General features: G+C 38.2%; 1 protein-coding gene across 1 annotated transcript; it reads left to right on the top strand.

Annotated features, from left to right (window-relative positions):
- Nucleotides 1-15,095: 15,095 nt before the first annotated feature.
- On the top strand, nucleotides 15,096-17,936 carry LOC145274682 (uncharacterized). Its single transcript, XM_080127462.1, has 2 exons — nucleotides 15,096-15,240; nucleotides 17,512-17,936. The coding sequence occupies exons 1-2, from the start codon at nucleotides 15,189-15,191 to the stop codon at nucleotides 17,790-17,792; spliced, it is 333 nt and encodes a 110-aa protein (XP_079983588.1). The 5' UTR covers nucleotides 15,096-15,188; the 3' UTR covers nucleotides 17,793-17,936.
- Nucleotides 17,937-19,767: the final 1,831 nt, after the last annotated feature.

Genomic DNA, 19,767 nt, shown 5'->3' with positions numbered 1-19,767 from the left:
TTGTCTGGATATATTTTTATGGAAGATAAGCGCAATCAATTTCCTCCCCAAAATTCAGAAACTAATTACAACGTGCTATTAAATTCCCATGAATGGGAAGTTATTCTTAAAAAGAAGACCATCCTTGTAAAATGTTTGCGATATTGTAAAGCCGTCAGAGATTTACATCATTTGAAAGGAATCTCGTCATTGGACCGATGAGAATAGACAACATTCATACATGGCTGCTTGCATAAATAATATAATCAGTCCATCATAAACGTTATCCATATAATACATGATCTTGATCATTCCAATAATATTTTGATACCGGACAATGAACAAGCGTCAACAACGTTATAATACGATGCACCAATTCGTCAAGATATTGACGATAAACTTCCAACAGAAAACTCTGCGTGAACTATAAAATGAATAGATAAACAAAAAAGAATACAGTATTAATCGTAGCATACAGTGTTCAATGGACATAATTGTGGACATAATTGTGGGATCAGATAATATTCGAAATAAATGGAAAATAAAACGATCCTTAGTGAAAAAAGAAAAAAAAAAGAAAAACAAAATAGGAGAAATCAAAATGAAAACAGAATATATATCCCAATTTATATAAAGCTACAGTGAATATATTTATATATTGATATATGCAGGATTAACATCTAAACAATTTCACTGACTATTTATGAAAGTTTCAACACAGCTGCCCGTCGTAACAGGCTATATTTAGTTTAACAATTTCATGCAAAAAGGTTTTAAAGGAGATTAAAAGCATTTCCTAAAAATTCAGATGGCATAGATTTTTATTTATTGTTAAATCTTAACAATACGTGTTATTTAAAAAGAAATCAAGTCTCTCCATATGTAAGGTATTAGTGTTCGTGTGTGTTGTGTGTGTGTGTGTTTGTGTGCGTGCGTGCAACTCTCTTACAGCCCACACTACTTGAGCAAGTATAACAAAACCTGGCATGATAATGGTCTCCTACCTAGAGATGTTGCACACCATTTTCCCAAGTAAAGGTTAAGTTCATAGCCAAAGCATATATACTCGCATAAAGCCTACATCAATGGGCCTATAATAAGCAAACTTCAAGACCAAAGTTAAGGTCATATTTAGAGCGTCTCTTCATAAACTCATCTACCTTGAGTTGGTGCACACCGAGTTTGGGTTTGCCACCATCCCAGGTGCCGCCAGCGTGGCGCCGGCTAATTTCTTTGTAAATTTAAATCAGATGACCCTCCTCCGCCTCTACGAAGCACGGATACCTTTGCTAGTAATTGATATTTTGAAAATAGGTCGGACAGTGTATTTTGGGTTTACTTTTAACAAACCTGTTACTGTTGATTCGCTAATTGTGTTTTTTTAATCCTCATGTTCCATGTTTTTGACAAAGTTCGAAGGATTGCTGTTTTCTAGGACAGAATTATTTCAATCTAACAGTTATTGTTTGTAACATTTTTTTACCTTGGAGTAATATAGTTTAGTTCTTTACATCAAGTGGCTTCCTGCCTTTTCTGCAGCGATTTCTCTGAAAAGTAAATATTTGACCAGTTTCAACTGTAAAAATGGTGTGGTGGCATAAAATAAAAAAAAAACTCTGATATTAAAATTCAAATATAATACATTTGTCAAGAATGAGAGTTCAATAGAAACGTTGTTTTAATTTGAATAAAATAAAAGACGCATCAAGTGCGCTTGAAACCAAATCACAATATAATATTAGGAAAATAAACAAATATGTTACTTGTTTGAAATTTATCACAAATATATTTCCGAAATATATTTGTCATGAATTTCAAACAAGTAAAATAGTTGTTTATTTTCCTAATATTATATTGTGATTTGGTTTCAAGCGCACTTGATGCGTCTTTTATTTTATTCAAATTAAAACAGCGTTTCTATTGAACTCTCATTCTAGACGTTATTCTCGCGTTACCTACGCACAGTTCAAAAATTTCAAAATACAACCGCCAGATACAACGCGCGGCTTTATGAAAACAAACTTCTTTCTCATAATTTACAACATGGCAAGGAAGAAGAAAAGAAAAAAGAAACAACACAACACACTGAAGATGGAGTCTACCTCCGAAAAATTTTTTTGATAAACATGTAAAATATTTGTTTCTTTTAATATTACGTTGTGATTTTGTTTCAAGCGCACTTGATGTATATTTTATTGAATTCATATTAAATTTGCATTATATTAGACACTGATAATGCAAGGTCCATTCGAACGTAATTTATTCGTAGGACACCTTATGTTTAAGACTAAAAGAGTTTAATATATTCTACATCCAAAATCATGTAGTGGGTTTTTATCAAAATTGGAATAATATTCTTGTTATACGTTCTAAGAACTTTATCTTCATTTTTATCTTCTAGAAATAAACATGCCGAAATCTGTTTTTTTTTTTTTAGCCGGAATCAATAGAACTCGTTCTGACATTCCGGATACTTCCATTCTACGACGAAATTCCCAGAATTTAAACACTCCAAATATTGAAAACTTTGAAGGCGGGTGTAATAACGTAAAACGAGCAACCTTCTTTACACTATAATTTATTTTCTGACTAGTCACCATTGTTCTCAATGCATAGTTGCCAACGATGAAGAAGAACTGTGCATGGACCCTCACAGTGCGATTCCAAAAGGAAAGCCTCCTATGTTTAAGTTAAATATTTGAAGCATCTACGACAATGGCAGCAGTACTGCTAAAACGAGCGATCATTGGTTTTCAGAAAAGTATTTTTCTCCATGACCACCACCATTTCCAGTCCACATTTTCGAGGCATTCAATGACGCTCTCTACTTCTGATGCATATCTATGACATAGTTTCCTTTCTTACAGTTTCACACAGTAAATATCTGTTACAGCTCTTAGGTCCTGAATGCATTATTTTATTCATTATAACACTGAATTTGCAATCCGTTTAGATCTATTAGAGCGAAAAAAGAGATAAGAGAGATTACGTCTATATATGTACTCGTCTCTCTCTCTTTCTCTCTCTCTCTCTCTCTCTCTCTCTCTCTCTCTCTCTATATATATATATATATATATATAAATTACAATTAAATATACTAAAATGATCCAAGATGGAAAATTAAAGTATATTATAAATATAAAAGAATTAATATTTATAAAGTTATCTCAGCCAGATGTAAAAGCTCGATGAAACCAAATAGGATATAGAGCTTATAATACGAGCAAACAGTTAATAAAAGTTATATATATATATATATATATATATATATATATATATATATATATATATATATATATATGTACAGTGCCACGCAAAAGTATTGGATACATTTTTCTTCATAACTAAAATTAGGGTTAAATATTTACCTAAAATTTGGTCGGTATATTCCTATCCCTATTCTTACTTAACGTTCGTATAGCAATTACAAAATCAAAGTTTAGAAAAATTATATTTAAGGAAATATAGAAGTTAACAAATGGAACATTATAGGAACCACTAAAAATCCCTTTTCTAAAATAATTTCAGATGACGTGTTGCAATAATACAAGCGAGTTAACCCTTACCAATCAGAGAGTTTCATATTAAATAATTCTTATAACATTTTTCCAGGTTATGTTTACCTTCTTCAACGTCAACCAGTTCATTTATAAAAATGCCAAATACTTAAAAGTTCTCAATAGATATTCGTAAAAATTTATCGATAAGCAAAAATAAGGAAAAAAAAGGTGTCGAATAATATCAAGGCAACTTAATCTACCACCTAGTACAGTTGGAACCGTTATTAGAAATTTAAAAACTCTGGTGAAGTTTTTGTAAACTTTCCTGAATGAGGTCGATCAGGGAAATTAAACGTCAAAAACCAAGATGGATGAGCAGAAAAAGTACAAAGAAACCGTTTTGTTACTCGTGGTAAAATTAAAACTGATCTCAGAGAAACTGGGATCGATGGTAACAAGCATACAATCAGTAGAGATATAAATGTTAGTCTTGTTTCAAGATCTCCAAGAACAGTTCTATTGCTGAAGCGTCAACATGTCAGATCATGTTTGAATTATGTGAAAACATATGAGGAAAAACCACATAAATTTTAGAGCGAGGTAATCTGGTCAGACGAAATAAAAGTCGAAATCTTTGGAAGAAAAAGAGCAATACAATTATGGTGTGAAAATGGCACGACATTAAGCTAAAAGAATACCATTCCTATATAGGATATCAGCTAGAATTGCATCAGTAAAACTTTCAAAAGTAAAACTAAATAAGAAATTAATAACTAATTCAACAGCAAAAATGTAAAAATAACAACCCAAACAAGATATAGAAATATATTCTACGCTATTGATATTAGGAGGAAAAAACTTGTTAAAATATTTTATACGAAGATTAACCTATGAAGACAATCTAGATATGATGTTAAATAGAAACTATTTATATTGACAAAAAAACCCAGATCAAACAAGTTAACTTACTTTAATTTCGAGGAATTTGACGACCGACAGGTTATCTCTCTTGAACGGTGTCAAAGAAAAAGCAATTCAAATACGCATTTACTCTGGAATAGAAAATGATGAGTGCCTCATTAATGAGTAACACAAGTACCTCCAACTCTACCGTAAGGACTCGGACAGACATATGCATGGGCTTGGAGTCTATATTCGTAACACCCTCCCCCTGACTAGGGAAATAAATTTAGAATCAGAGGACCAGACCTTTATGTGCTTCAGACTAAATATGCAACACAATATTAGCTACTTTTATTTTCTCTACCGCTCTCCCTCAAACCAAGACTGTACCCTAATAAACAAAGTCTCAGACAGCATAGATATAGCACTCTCCCTCGATACTAGCGCACAAATACATGTATTTGGTGACTTCAATGTCCACCACAGTAACTGGCTAGGATTCTCGAATCACACAGACGTAGCTGGTAGCGCAACACATAGCTTCTCTATATCCCATTCCCTATCTCAGTTGGTTACATTTCCGACACGTTTCCCAGACCAGCAAGATCAACATGCCTCACTTCTAGATCTCTTTCTGACAACGGTTCCCAATGACTGTACAACAAATGCCCACAGCCCACTCGGGAATGCTGATCACGCTGTGATAATGGTAGAAATCAACCTAAATTCTCGCCCTAAAACTAAAGACCCACTACACAAAACAACGAGGTATTACAAAAAGGCTGATTGGGAAGCCATCAGGGAACTCATCAGAGATACCCCATGGCAAAATATCTTTACTCTTCCAGCGGAACAGTGTGCAAATGAGACCACTGAATGGTTCAAAACTGCTATTGAAGCACATGTTCCCGCACGGAAATTCTATAGCAAGCCCCACTCTCCTCAATGGTTTACTTCTGCTTGTGAAGCTGTCATTTGGCAGATTCAACCGACATAAGTCCAGCTCAAATAAACAGAAGTTTATAGAAACTAGAAATAATTGTAAGAGAGTGATAGAGGCAGCTAAGACAGATTACTCTGAAACCACCAGAAAACGCATCGAAGCACAGAAATTAGGAACCCGGGATTTTTGGAAAATCTACAACAGCATAGTAAATAATGGACAGTCAACTATTCCCCCACTATCAAACAATCATGAGGTTGCTTGCACGGCAACTGACAAGGCTAATCTGCTTGCCAGTCGGTTTGCCTCAAACGCCACACTGAACTCGGTACACCACTCACTCCCTGATTTTCCTCTGCGAACAGACGCCACACTAGACGATTTGAAAATCACCCCTTCTCAGGTACATGCTATTATAAAAAACCTAGACACCTCAAAAGCATGTGGACCAGATATCATCCCGGCTGTGCTATTAAAAAAATGCTCTGCCGAGGTTGCTCCAGTTCTGTCCAAACTTTACAATAAATGCCTCAACGAATCTTGTTTTCCCGACTGCTGGAAAACCGCCTCTGTGGTACCAGTCTTCAAGAATTCTGATGAAAGAACTGACCCACTAAAGTATCACCCCATTAGCCTCCTCCCGCTTTTCGCCAAAATATTTGAGTCCTTAGTTAATCAAGCCCTAGTCCAGCACTTAACAGCTGCTAAACTCCTGACTGACAAACAATATGGATTCAGGCAAGCCCGTTCAATAGCAGATATCTTAACTGTAGTTTCTGGACGTATATACCGTTACTTGGATAAAACAGGGGAGGGGGGAGCGGTGGCCCTCGATATATCTAAGGCTTTTGACAGGGTATAGCACGATGGTCTTCTAAGGAAAATTAGATCATATGGAATCACTGGAAGAATTCATAACGTAATTAAATCCTTCTTAAGTAATAGAAAAATCAAAGTTGTCCTCGACGGTCGTACATCCAAACAATACGACATAAATGCGGGAGTGCCTCAGGGGTCTATCCTTGGACATCTGTTATTCCTGATATTCATAAATGACCTCCCTGATAAAATTGTTTCGGAGATGGGTATATTTGCTGATGACACCACTCTCTATAACAGATATGAGGGGAAAACAAATGAACACATATCCAAGGAAATGGCAGAAACACTAGAGGAAGACCTCCAATCCGTAGTGGAATGGGGACAAAAATGGTTGGTCACATTCATTGCTGCTAAGACTAAGCTTGTCTCCTTCAATAACTACAAGAAACCTTCTCTTCCACAAATAGCAAGGGCTAAGAACACATTACCTGAAAGTACTTCTTTTAAACTCCTCGGCCTAACGTTTACAGGGAATATGAACTGGAATAGATACATTGAGAGCATTGCCAAGGCTGCTGCAAGGAAGGTTGGCTCCCTCTACCGTGCTAGAAAACTACTTACGCCTGACAGTATCCTATACCTCTATAAGGCAACCATTCGCCCATGTATGGAGTACTGTTGTCACATCTGGGCTGGTGCATCTGCTTCTTGTCTCTCGCTCCTGGACAGGGTTCAAAAGAGAGTCGCCAACCTGATAGGTCCTGAACTGTCATCTAGGCTTCAGCCTCTGTCCCATCGACGAGATGTTGCATCCCTCTGCCTGTTCTACAAATACTTCAATGGTGAATGCTCTGACGAACTGCAAACACTTGTACCTCCTCGACGTAACTACCCCTGACAAACCCGACAAGCTACTAAGTCTCATCCCTTTACAGTAGAGATCCCTAGGTGCAAGAAAGCCTTTTACTCCAATAGTTTCTTCCCCAGAAATGCGGGTCTTTGGAACTCCCTTCCGAGATTCTGCTTTCCCAACTGCAATGATATGCAGAAGTTCAAGTGTAATGTTAACACACATCTTTCTACTCATCTCCCTTCATAATGACCCCGCTAATTAAGTCCCTAATAGTAGCCCCCTGCTTCAAAGTGGCACTGTGCCTTGTTTGGGGTAAAAATTGAATTTTAAAAAAAGTACACAAGGAGACATATCAATGGTACATATTGTGGAGAAATGCGTGACTTACCTGGATAGACCACGTGCGAGTCGGTCACCGAAAATAAATAAAAAGAAAGAAAAGAAACGGTCAAGACTCTTATTTATAGAGTAGTGATCACGTGAGTTAGAAGAATATGCAAATAGAGGTAAACGATTTTGCGATATAAAAAGCCTGTGTTGTTAAGAGGAGGGGCAGACTGTTGGCAGAAGTCAGTGCTGTCAGACGTGCTTTAGAGTTTTGTTATTATATGCTGTGTTCGATTGTTGGGAGAGAGAAAAGAGAAGAGGAGGAACCAAGAAGACATTCTGCAGATACTTGGCTTTGTGTTGGTTTTAAGCTATTTTGGGCGCTTGGTGTGCGGTGACTAACAATGGACAGATTCGACATTCGCTTAATACCCGAGTTCGACGGATCTACCACTGGACCGGCTGTCGTCGAATGGATTAAAAAGGCGGAGAAAATCTGTAAACTATGCAAAATTAAAGAACCAGCCACAGTTATCCCTTTGAGGCTAACCGGAGGGGCCTATGCAGTCTACCAACAACTCGGGGATGAACCAGACTGGGATGAAATCAAGCAGAGCCTGTATACAGCGTTTGGTACAGATCCATTTGTTGCGTGGCAACAGTTCACGAGCCGGACACTTCAACCCAAGGAAACAGTCGACGTGTACCTAGCCGACCTGCGAAAATTTTCTGTACCGTTTGGTGGGGTCAACGATAAAATATTAAGCTGTGCTTTTTTGGTAGGCCTACCCGAGGAGGTCAGTAAACTGTTGCGGGCATCATCAAGAATCGATGAATTGTCAACTGATGAGTTATTGGCCCGAGCTCGAAACATCTGTAAGGAACAGGAACCAATTGCAGCAGCAGCTCGTTTTCGACATGGAGGCAATGTGGACTCTCTTCCAGATAGTAATAAGCATGCCACCCCAGTGTGCTATAAATGTGGGGAGGCCAATCATTTTGCTAAAGAATGCCGGAGTGATAGGAGAGGTGTATATCCACAATCAAAGAGACCAGTGCAATGCTATCGCTGCAATAAGTTTGGGCACATATCTCGCAACTGTTCGGGAAACGAAGTTGGGGGCAAGGTACTATCGCTACCCTTGCCCCCTGCCAACCAATAAACACAGGATTGCCTGTCATTAGCGTTAAACTTGATGATGTGCAGTGTTCAGCACTTATAGACACGGGGTGTTCCCGGTCTATAGTTAGTGCCCATTGCTGTCCGGTGTGGCGGAGGAACCCAGTCGGCGTTATGACCATCAATGGCTTATCACGGGTATGTTGTGGTGAAGGGACAGTCACAATCTGTACTGAGAATAGTGACACAGCTAAAGTTGACGTTCTGGTGATGCAGGAGAAACCCCTTGGCTACGACATGTTGCTTGGAATTGATGCAATACAAGCACTAGGAGGCGTTACAATCACAGCAGCTAGAGGTATCAGGCTTGGAGAAGGGAAAGACGTCAGTGCAGCCATGTCGATTGAAGAAAAGGACTTCTGTGCTACATTTGATGACAACGAAATGGTGTGGATTGCAAAGTGGAAATGGGCCATGGGCCAGGAACCAGATCGGCTGTGCAACACAATTCCAGAGTATGCAGTTTCTACCAAGAATAGGGCCGCATATGAAGAAGAACTTCAGATGTGGATTGACAATGGTTGGTTAATACCATACCCACAGGAACGTCTGGGACTACCCAAGGGATTAATTCCGCTCATGGCTGTTGAACAACCTACCAAAGAAAAAATTCGTCCCGTAATGGATTACCGAGAGTTGAATCGGCATGTTGATGCGTTTACCGGAAACGCAGATGTGTGCGCTGCTAAACTGAGAGAGTGGCGTCAAAAAGGGAGCAATGTAGCACCTCTGGATCTAAAGAGGGCCTACCTGCAGATACGTGTCCATGAGTCATTATGGCCGTTTCAGACAGTACTACTCAAGGGAAAACTATATTGTTTGACACGTTTGGGTTTTGGCCTAAACGTAGCACCCTTGATTATGACAACCATTATTAAAACTGTTTTGATGCAGGATGAGACCACAGCAAAAGCTGCTTCAGCCTACATAGATGGCATCTATGTTAATGAGGACATAATGTCTGCGGATGCAGTTCGAATAAAACTGAAAGCGTTTGGGTTAATAAGCAAAGACCCTAAGCGCCTAAAGGATGGAGTGCCCGTGCTAGGCCTCGAGGTCTGGGAGGAGGGCAATACGTTGCGATGGAAACGAGGGAGCCCACTTCCAAAGTTACCCAATGTATTAACAAGACGTACTGTGTTTTCTATCTGTGGTAAATTGGTAGGACATCTACCTGTCTGTGGATGGCTCCGATCGGCAACAGGAGTGGTGAAAAGACGAGTGACTACAGTAACAAAAGGATGGGACGATGTTGCGGATGATGATTCTCTCCAACAAATGATGGCTGAAATGTTGTCCAGAGTGCATAGGAATGACCCTGCCCGGGGTGAGTGGCAAGTGTCTGGAAACGAACTAAATGCATGGGTTGACGCAAGTTCGTTGGCTACAGGTGTCGTGTTGGAGCAACTAGGTGTTGTTGTGGAAGATGCATGCTGGCTTCGTCCGAAAAATGATGCCCAACATATAAATTTGGCAGAACTTGATGCCACATTAAAAGGTCTTAATCTCGCATTGCAATGGCAGACTAATGTTGTGCATCTCCACACTGACTCATTGTGTGTTTCCTATTGGTTAACCGACACCTTGACTGGAAAGGCTCGAGTTAAGACTAGAGCTGCAAGTGAAATGCTAGTACGAAGGAGACTAGCAATAATTAAGCGTCTAGTTGACGAATACAGCTTGCAGGTAGACATTACGTTAGTCTCGTCGATGCAGAATTTGGCTGATAGCTTGACTCGAGTACCAAAGAGGTGGATCGATGCAATGAGGCAGGGATCCGATCTTCAACAACAAACATGCGCGACTGTAACGGATCAATTAACACCTGACCAGATCCGTATGATACACCAGCAGATTGGACATCCTGGAATTCAGAGGACTGCATATTTTGTCCGAAGAGTATGCCCTGCAACTACAAAGGCATCAGTGAAAGCAGCCATACGTTCGTGTGAAGAGTGTCAGAGAATTGATCCGGCACCATCCCAATGGCAAAAAGGGAAGCTCGAGGTGGAGGGCAACTGGCAGCGAGTAGGGATTGACATAACACATTATGGGGACAAACATTTTTTGACCATGACGGATTGTGGCCCGACGCGTTTCACAATATGGCGCCTGTTGACACGACAGGATGCAGCCAGCATTATACAACAGTTGAGAGCCGTCTTTTTTGAACGTGGTGCCCCGATTGAAATTCTGACTGATAATGCCGCCACATTTCGATGTCAAGAATTTCAGAAATTCGTGCACGAATGGGGGATTAAAATGCACTATCGGTGTGCATATTATCCCGAGGGTAATGGTATAGCAGAATGGTGTCACCGCACCATCAAAAGAATTGCAGCAGGACGCAGTGCTCTATTCCAGAAGTTGTGTACTGGTATAATATAACACCCAAGGACAATGCAACACCAGCAACTGCACCAGCCAATGGGATTTACCAATATGAACAGCGTGTGAAAGGAGTTGATGCCATACCATCAGTGATGAGTGTTGTCAACACACCATATCAGGTGGGAGACCTTGTTTGGATAAAACCCCCGAATGCTGGGTGCACTACGAAATTTTTCCGGGGAAAAATAGACGAAATCATAAGTCCTCAGATCATGTTGATTGGTGGCATACCACGTCACGTAAAAGATATCCGCCCTTGTTATACCTCTTCTGATTCTGAGGACGATGAGGAGGATCACACACTGTTCAGAGATGATCCTGATCACTTACTGCCCCTTCAGGTGAGCATAGAAACACCACCAACAGAACCAGACGAGGGAATGATGGGACATACTGATGACAATAGTGAGGAGAGCGATGGACACAAGGAAGTAATGCCTCATCTAAATACTCGACAGAGACGAATACTGCCCACCCCCCGTGATTGCGAAACCCCGCGAGAAGGGATGATGGAGCATACCGAGGAGATGACGCCTCCGATTCTTCGGAGAAGTACCCGACAAAGACGGATACTGCCCCCCTGCCCTGATTGTGAGACACCGCCTATGGAACCACGAGACGGGATAATGGAACAGACTGGTAGTAATGATGGTGGTAATGAAGAAAACAGCAATGAGGAAGTGCTGCCCCCAATTCTTCGAAGGAGTACCCGCCAACGACGATTGCCCGCATGTCCTGTTTGTGATCATGAGATCAGGGGGGAGTGTGGAGAAATGCGTGACTTACCTGGATAGACCACGTGCGGGTCGGTCACCAAAAATAAATAAAAAGAAAGAAAAGAAATGGTCAAGACTCTTATTTATAGAGTAGTGATCACGTGAGTTAGAAGAATATGCAAATAGAGGTGAACGATTTTGCGATATAAAAAGCCTGTGTTGTTAAGAGGAGGGGCAGACTGTTGGCAGAAGTCAGTGCTGTCAGACGTGCTTTAGAGTTTTGTTATTATATGATGTGTTCGATTGTTGGGAGAGAGAAAAGAGAAGAGGAGGAACCAAGAAGACATTCTGCAGATACTTGACTTTGTGTTGGTTTTAAGGAGATCGAAGTCTTTCAGTTTATCCCGATCCATTCGTTAGGACTGTTTATTATCACCATCGCTCCATTGCGTTGAAGCCTTTCCTGCGTATGCTAAGGGTGTATCCGGCCATACACGGTATCACTTTGCCTGGCCCTTCTGTCACGGTAAAGTACTCTGCCTATACCGATAATGTAACAGGTTTGGTGACAAACAATGTTGAGATTAGTGTTGGCGCAGAAATCAGATTATACGAGATAGTTGCAGGGGCCAAAATTAACTGTGACAAGTCCTGTGGCTTGCGAATTGGTGCTTGAAGAGGAGTCTACCTTCAAGGGCTCTTCAGCTGCAGTGACGGGCCTTGCAAGATACTCTGCATCTGGTTCGGCCCAAACCTTCAGCTACAGAAGAATTGGTCAGAAGTTCTGAAAGCTGTGCGTGCTGTCGCTAGTCTGTGGATCTGCAGAAATCTTTCGGGAGAGCAAAAGTATGTGTTTCACACTTATATCCAAGATTCACATACCGTCTTGCAATCCTTCCACTCCCGTCGGATACACTTCTCCATTTGCAACGGGCTCTGTTTAAGTTCTTATGGTTTGGAAAGGCCCATATAGGATCAGCGAATCTCTTAACAAAGGCTTCCTCTCTAGGGCAATTGCTCTTGACATATCAAAGACCTTCGATAAGGTATGGCATAAGGGCCTACTTCATAAAATTTCCAGCTACGGTATAACTGGAAATGTTTTCTCGATCATTAAATCATTTCTCACCGATAGGCTCATAAGAGTAGTAGTTGATGGGCAGAAATCAGAGGCCATCAATATTAATGATGGAGTCTCTCAGGGGTCCATCCTAGGCCCAACTCTCTTCCTGATATACATCAAGGATCTCCCAAAACACATACACAAATCATTCGTTGACATCTATCTTGATGGCACGGCCATCTATGGCAACACATAAAAGGCCGTAAATGACAAAGTTCTCTCAGATTCTCTCTCTTCTGATCTTGAGCTCGTGGTACAGCGGGAGAGGAGGTGGCTTGTTACTTTTAATGCATCTAAAACCAAGCTCATATCTTTACATCATCAACGCTCTGATCCCCATCTGGCATCATTTGATATGGGTGGCTCTCGACTAGAGGAAGCTCCATGTTTTGATAAGCTTCTGGGCTTGACCTTTACCCCTGACCTGAAATGGAATACGTACATCAAGTCAGTTGCTGGAAAATAGTAGGATCCTTCTACCGCTCCAGAAGATATCTCACCCCTGATGCAATTCTCTATCTGTATAAAAGCCAGGTCCGTCCAAGGATGGACTACTGCTGCCACATCTGGGCAGGAGCTACTAAAACAGTCTATCCTGCCTTGACAGAGTATAAAATAGACTTCGTGGCCTAGTGGGTAATGCCCTTTTCTCTTCCCTGCAACGTCTCTCCCACAGGAGAGACGTTGCGAGCCTGTCTTTGTTTTATCGTTACTACCGTGGCAGGTGCTCGTCTGAGCTCCAATCTCTCGTCCCCCGTGGGGCTCTTTACCAACTGACTTCTTGCTCCAAATTTTCAACATGCAAGGAAGAAGAAAAAGAAAAAAGAGACAAAACAATACACTGAAGATGGAGTCTACCTCTGAAATATATTTGTGATAAATTTCAAACAAGTAAAATAGTTTATTATTTTCCTAATATTACGTTGGGATTTGGTTTCAAGCGAACTTAATGTGTATTTTATTTTATTCAAATTAAAACAAGGTTTCTATTGAACTCCGTTCTTGACATTATTCTCGCGTTACCTACGCACAGTTCAAACATTCAAAAATACAACCACAAGATATAACGTGCGGCTCTATACAAACGGACCTCTTGCTCCAAATTTATAACATGGCAAGATTGAAGAAAAAGGCAAAGTAAAAGAAACACAACACCACACTGACGATGAAGTCTACTTTCAAGCGCACTTAATGCGTGTTTTATTTTATTCACATTAAAACAAGGTTTCTATTGACCTCTCATTCTTGACGTTATTCTCGTGTACCTACGCACAGTCCAAACATTCAAAAATACAACCGCCAGATACAAATAGCGGCTCTATACAAACAGACTTCTAGATTCAGATTTACAACATGGCAGAAAAGAATAAAAAGAAAAAAGAAACAAAACAACAGAGTGAAGATGGAGTCTACCTCCAAAATATATTTGTGATAAATTTCAAACAGTAAAAATATTTCATTATTTTCCTTATATTACATCGTGATTTTGATTTCAAGTAAAAGTGACAAAACAATACACTGAAGATGGAGTCTACCTCTGAAATATATTTGTGATAAATTTCAAACAAGTAAAATAGTTTATTATTTTCCTAATATTACGTTGTGATTTTGGTTTCAAGCGTACTTAATGCGTATTTTATTTAATTCAAATTAAAATAACGTTTCTATTGAACTCTCATTCTTGACGATATTCTCGCGTACCTACGCACAGTCCAAACATTCAAAAATACAACCGCCATATAGAACGCGCGGCTCTATACAAACCGACCTCTTGCTCCAAATTTATAACATGGCAAGATAGAAGAAAAAAGAAAAAAAAATACCACACTGACGATGAAGTCTACTTTCAAGTGCACTTGGTACGTATTTTATTTTATTCAAATTACAGCAACGTTTCTATTGAACTCTCATTCTTGACGTTATTCTCGCGTTACCTACGCACATTATAAACATCTAAAAATTCAACCTCCAGATACACGCGTGGCTCTATACAAACAGACCGTTGTTCCAAATTTACAAAATGGCAAGGAAAAAGAAAAAGACAAACGACAACAAAACAACACACAGACGATGGCGTCTAACTCAGAAATATATATGCGATAAATTTCAAACGAGAAAAATATTTGTTTATTTTTCCTAATATTACGTCGTTATTTGGTTTCAAGCGAACTTGATGCGTATTGTATTTTAATAAAATTTAAACAACGTTTCAAGTTTCAAGTATTCTTGATATATATATATATATATATATATAAAGAGAGAGAGAGAGAGAGTTAGAGATACAGACAGACAGACACAGAGACAGGCAGAGAGACAGACAGATGACAGAAGTGATTTATATAATATTCCATTATGTTTCATCTTTGGAAAAATTTGATGCATTGTTGTCAATAATTCTTTGTTTTTTTTCTTTTAGTCTGCGTCGCAATTCATTTGAGACCAAACATTGGTATGTATGTGCGCATTTTCCTCAATGGGCATCATTTAATGGACCATTTCCTTAGTAAGTGTTGTCTTTTGTGAAACTTATGTTTGTTTACCAGTAATAAGCAATAGTGCTATTCAAATGACTTGGCAATAAAGATGAGATTCATTACTGCTTTACTACTTACAGGATGTGGCGTAAGGGCTGAAGGAATCTTGCCGTGAGACACCGGAGGTGGTGGTTTAAGTTGATATTTTAATGCATCTTCCCCTTCCAGATTCATTCTCTTTTCCTGCTTTTCAAGTATTTTCATTAACATACAATATGATTACTTTTAAAGATAACTCCCGCTCTATGGTAATGTTTGTGTGATATATCAGATGATTATTATATTTGATAATACAATCCAGATTTTCTCTATTGCAAAAGCATGAAAAACGATTAGTATTAAAGATAGCAGTTCATAAATTATAATGTTACACATGTCGTTTTTAAAGTTTAAATGATGGAGTTTGATGCGTCCAACAACGGTTAGAAACACACACGGAACATGTCAACTATAACCAATTTGATGAGAGATACTGAATAATAAAAATAGACAAGATTATTCGAAACGCAGTGGAGAGCAAGTTAGAACCATAAATGCTAAGATCCACATTGATTTGATGTAAATCGTTTAACTGAGACTGAAAAAAACAACACTTCGTGTCTATTTGTCTTAAGGTGTAATTAATTAGATTAAATTTCGAATATTATTTTGGAAATCGATAACAAACTTGAGACGAAACGGCTAACCTAGGCTGATGCAATCGATTGTAAGGTAAACTCAGGGAAAACAACAAAACAGCAGAATAGTGTCAGAGAGACGAACTAAAACTCCATTGCGGAAGTCAGATATAACGCTAAGATTTAAGGCATTACATCCGGACCGTTAAGCTAACGATCACTAACGACACATACGAGCAATTGCATCGCAAGATTGTCGAAAGAAGATTAAATGTTACAAGTGTATCGAAAGGTGAGTGAGATAGATAATCGCTTTTATTTTATAAAATTTCGAAACTCGCACTACACTTATTTTTTTTCTTCAGTCCTCACATTTTATGAGAGATGTTGCCGACCTTGGAAAAATAATTGCTGCTTTCTGGGCCAGAATCCAACACTCACACACTTATCGTTTCCGTCCTTGTAACTGTTTAAACCAAATTGCTTTATACATTGTCTGGAACCATTTCAACGAAAACATACGAAAAAAACAAACAAACAAAAAACAAAAACAAAAACAAAGCAAAACACTTATTATGTAAGCAATTTTTGTGTCTCTCATCTCTTTTTCGGCACGTAACAAAGCAATCAGTGAAAGCGGGCCAACTGTAGAAAAATGTAATTGAAGCAAAATTTAGTAGGCAAACAAAACAAAAACAGGAACACAGATAGGAAATAGTCAGTATCGCCCACCTCTAGAAGAGAGGGGTTTCTTGTCTGTAATAACCGTGGAGAAAGAAGAAGAAGCAGAAGAAGAAGAAGAAGAAGAAGAAGAAGAAGAAGAAGACGAAGAAGAAGAAAGAGAAAAAAAACAGAAAGAAAAAAAACTCGCTTCTCGCAGACACGTGGTTCGTCACAAAGAACAATCCAATCGCCAGAACCACCTACACACAATCTGCAGGGCACCGCCACTGCTTTCCAGTATCATGCCTTTATTGCGGCTGGGAATTATGTATTTGCATAATCGCGAGAGAGAAGACGCGATTCTACGATAATTGCATGAGGTAAACGCTAATAAAACCCACGGACGCCATCTTGGAACTCTCTCTTTCGCTTAACTCGAAATACAACAGACGTATCCGAGATAAGCTCTCTATTTCCCCTCATTTCGGTTATTGCTAATTCTGCTACAGTAATATTTTATTATTAGAATTCTTTTGACAAAAAAGGAATTTGTCTATTTATTTATTTGCGGACTGTTATTCTCATCAATTATGCCTCTGACCGAAAGATAGTCAAACAGCAACTATAAAGAAGAAGATAACAGTCCGCAAATAAATAGATAAATAAATAAATATACCAAAAATAAAAATGATGTGTTGCCTTCCTCCTGGCTGTGTCATTCGAATATAAATTAAGTTCATCCTCACACTTAAAATATAACGCTACACTCCCATAAACACGTCTATCGTTTTTATATAGTTAATTGAACCTTTCATTACTCCAAAATCGATTTCTCTTGTTTTAGTGATGTTTAGTTATATTAGAAGTTTCCATACAACCGACATTCTCATTTATAGTCGTGACATCTAAATAACACTACCTCATTTTAAAATATGATGAAATATTTTGTTTAATTTTCAGAAAATGGCAAAACCTATGCAGCTTGTGCGCGAAACGGGCATCTTCTGAGATGCGTAGTGTTTTACGGTGTGCACATTGCTTCAGACCGTACAAATGCCTGTATCGTGTTTTTGGGCAAGTATCATAAAATGATGAAGGTTCAACGCCTTGGATGTTTAAATGAAACCTTGACTGCTGATGAATCCTTAATGAAGCTGACTCAAGGTGATCAAAATGAAGATATCTTATCCTTTCAGGAAGAAGATATAAAAACTGATGAGGTCTTCAACTTCAAGCAATGAACTTTATTTTTCTACTTTTCACGATTTATTCTTTTTTGCTGAATATTGTATGCACAAAATATTATAACCAAATCTGGTCTTGTCTCCTTTAAATTTACGTCAAAATAATGTAATCTGAATAAACTGCTCTTCTCGCAAAAATCATACTTTGTGTTCAATAAAATTTAATTATTTACTTATTTTATATGGAACTCATTCATCTTACAACCTTAATTTAAAATCAATTTTGCATGACAAAGTAGAACGTTTTTATTATTAACATACGTAACTAACTCAATCACACTTCACCAATTTTCTCTTCTGCTTCATGCTTTGTCCGGTTCGTTCAATACTATATGGAAAATATGCTATCCACGAGCAGGTAAGGGTTGGTTGTTGTATCTCACGCAAATATCAAAGGAAATAAATTATTATTAGTTATCATTTAATTGGTTTATCATAGAACGTTGACCTGCGTTACAATATTCTATCTGACATTTATTTAGTTGGTAAATAATTAGTTTTGGGAGTAGAGAGTAGGGTTTTGTGTTAGGCTCAAGAAAGCATCTATATGAGTCATGACTCGGTTTAACTGTTGAAAGATACTCATATAATTATATCTAAATGTTGTTAATCATTACATTAAAATAAGCATCACGCCGAGATGGATCGCGAGTTCAGAAATTAAGTCGATGTTTTGGTCTTACAAACTGTTCTTTTCATCGAATACCCGTTCGTTGGATTTCGTCATATAGCAATTACCTTTTCCAAGGAAATTGTTTCAACCTGCTATTGGTTACGGTGTCCGACTTTGTTTAGAAACGCTATATTCTTTTCATCCAACTCTTTCATAAACTAATCTGATTGCCCATTAATATGTTAATCTACCAAATATGTGATCAAAACAAACTCCCACGAGTCAAGTACTATTTGTATTATAAAAGCTTTTATGAGCAATACCTGGCATGGTCTGATTTTTTGTGGATCTTAGCCTAGTAGATATCCACAACTGCTAATTAAATGAAAAAATCTCAAAATTATACAACTTAGTATTCATGCTCAGAAGTTAATCGATTTAGTCCTAGTAAAGTCAACTAATTTTTTAAATAATTTTGACTCATTATAAGCTATTTTTACATGCGTAAATCCAAATCAAATCTGTTCTAGAGGTCTAAATACACTATATATAAAAGTTCAAGTCTGTAGACTTAATATCCAGATAAGAGTTTAGTGAATACGGTTCGCACACACACTGACAAGCTCACATATATCTATCTATCTATCTATCTATCTCTCTCTCTCTCTCTCTCTCTATATATATATATATATATATATATCTGTCTATATTTCTCTCTCTCTCTCTCTCTCTCTCTCTCTCTATATATATATATATATATATATATATATATATATATATATATGAATGGAAATGTATAAAAAAGAATACGAAAAGTATGAAAGCTTATAACTTTTCTTTATTCGTTTTCAATTGGTGACGTGCAGGAATACAAAATAATATTATGAAAATAAATTAAAAAACTTTTTTTACAGGTACATATTTTTCGACCGATGCTTCAGTCTTCATCGGTGTAGTGAAAGTATGAGCATACACGGGGAAAAGGGGAATGTAAAAGGAAGGAAGGAAGGAAGGAGGAGGAGGAGGAGTAGGAGAAGGAGGTATAGCCAATGAGAAGGTGGCACGTCACTTTTAAATATATACACATATAAATTCGCACATACACACATGCACACAGTACATATACACATACAAATGAAAAATGAAAAATTAAAATATATATCAACCTGCCGTCGCCCGACTGCACAATACGCTTTAGCATGATATTTTAATTCATGCAGACTGCATATCTAATATTATAGAATAAATCCTATATTGACTATTACTTATAATCAGGAATAATTTGCCCGGTAAACTTAATCGAAAAAAAAAAGTAAAATAATAATAATAATAATGATAATGCAGTTTATCATAATTCTT

The sequence above is a fragment of the Euprymna scolopes genome, unplaced genomic scaffold (assembly GCF_053919585.1).
Source record: "Euprymna scolopes isolate OS-2025 unplaced genomic scaffold, ASM5391958v1 sca4, whole genome shotgun sequence".
In the NCBI taxonomy this organism is placed as follows: domain Eukaryota; kingdom Metazoa; phylum Mollusca; class Cephalopoda; order Sepiida; family Sepiolidae; genus Euprymna; species Euprymna scolopes.
This window is presented reverse-complemented; position numbering and strand designations above follow the sequence as displayed.

Excerpts from the sequence above, each read along its gene's own strand:
- LOC145274682 (XM_080127462.1), top strand. The coding sequence starts at position 15,189 with ATGTATGTGCGCATTTTCCTCAATGGGCATCATTTAATGGACCATTTC. Across the intron at positions 15,241-17,511 it reads TTTAATGGACCATTTCCTTA|AAAATGGCAAAACCTATGCA; the intron begins GTAAGTGTTGTC and ends TTTAATTTTCAG.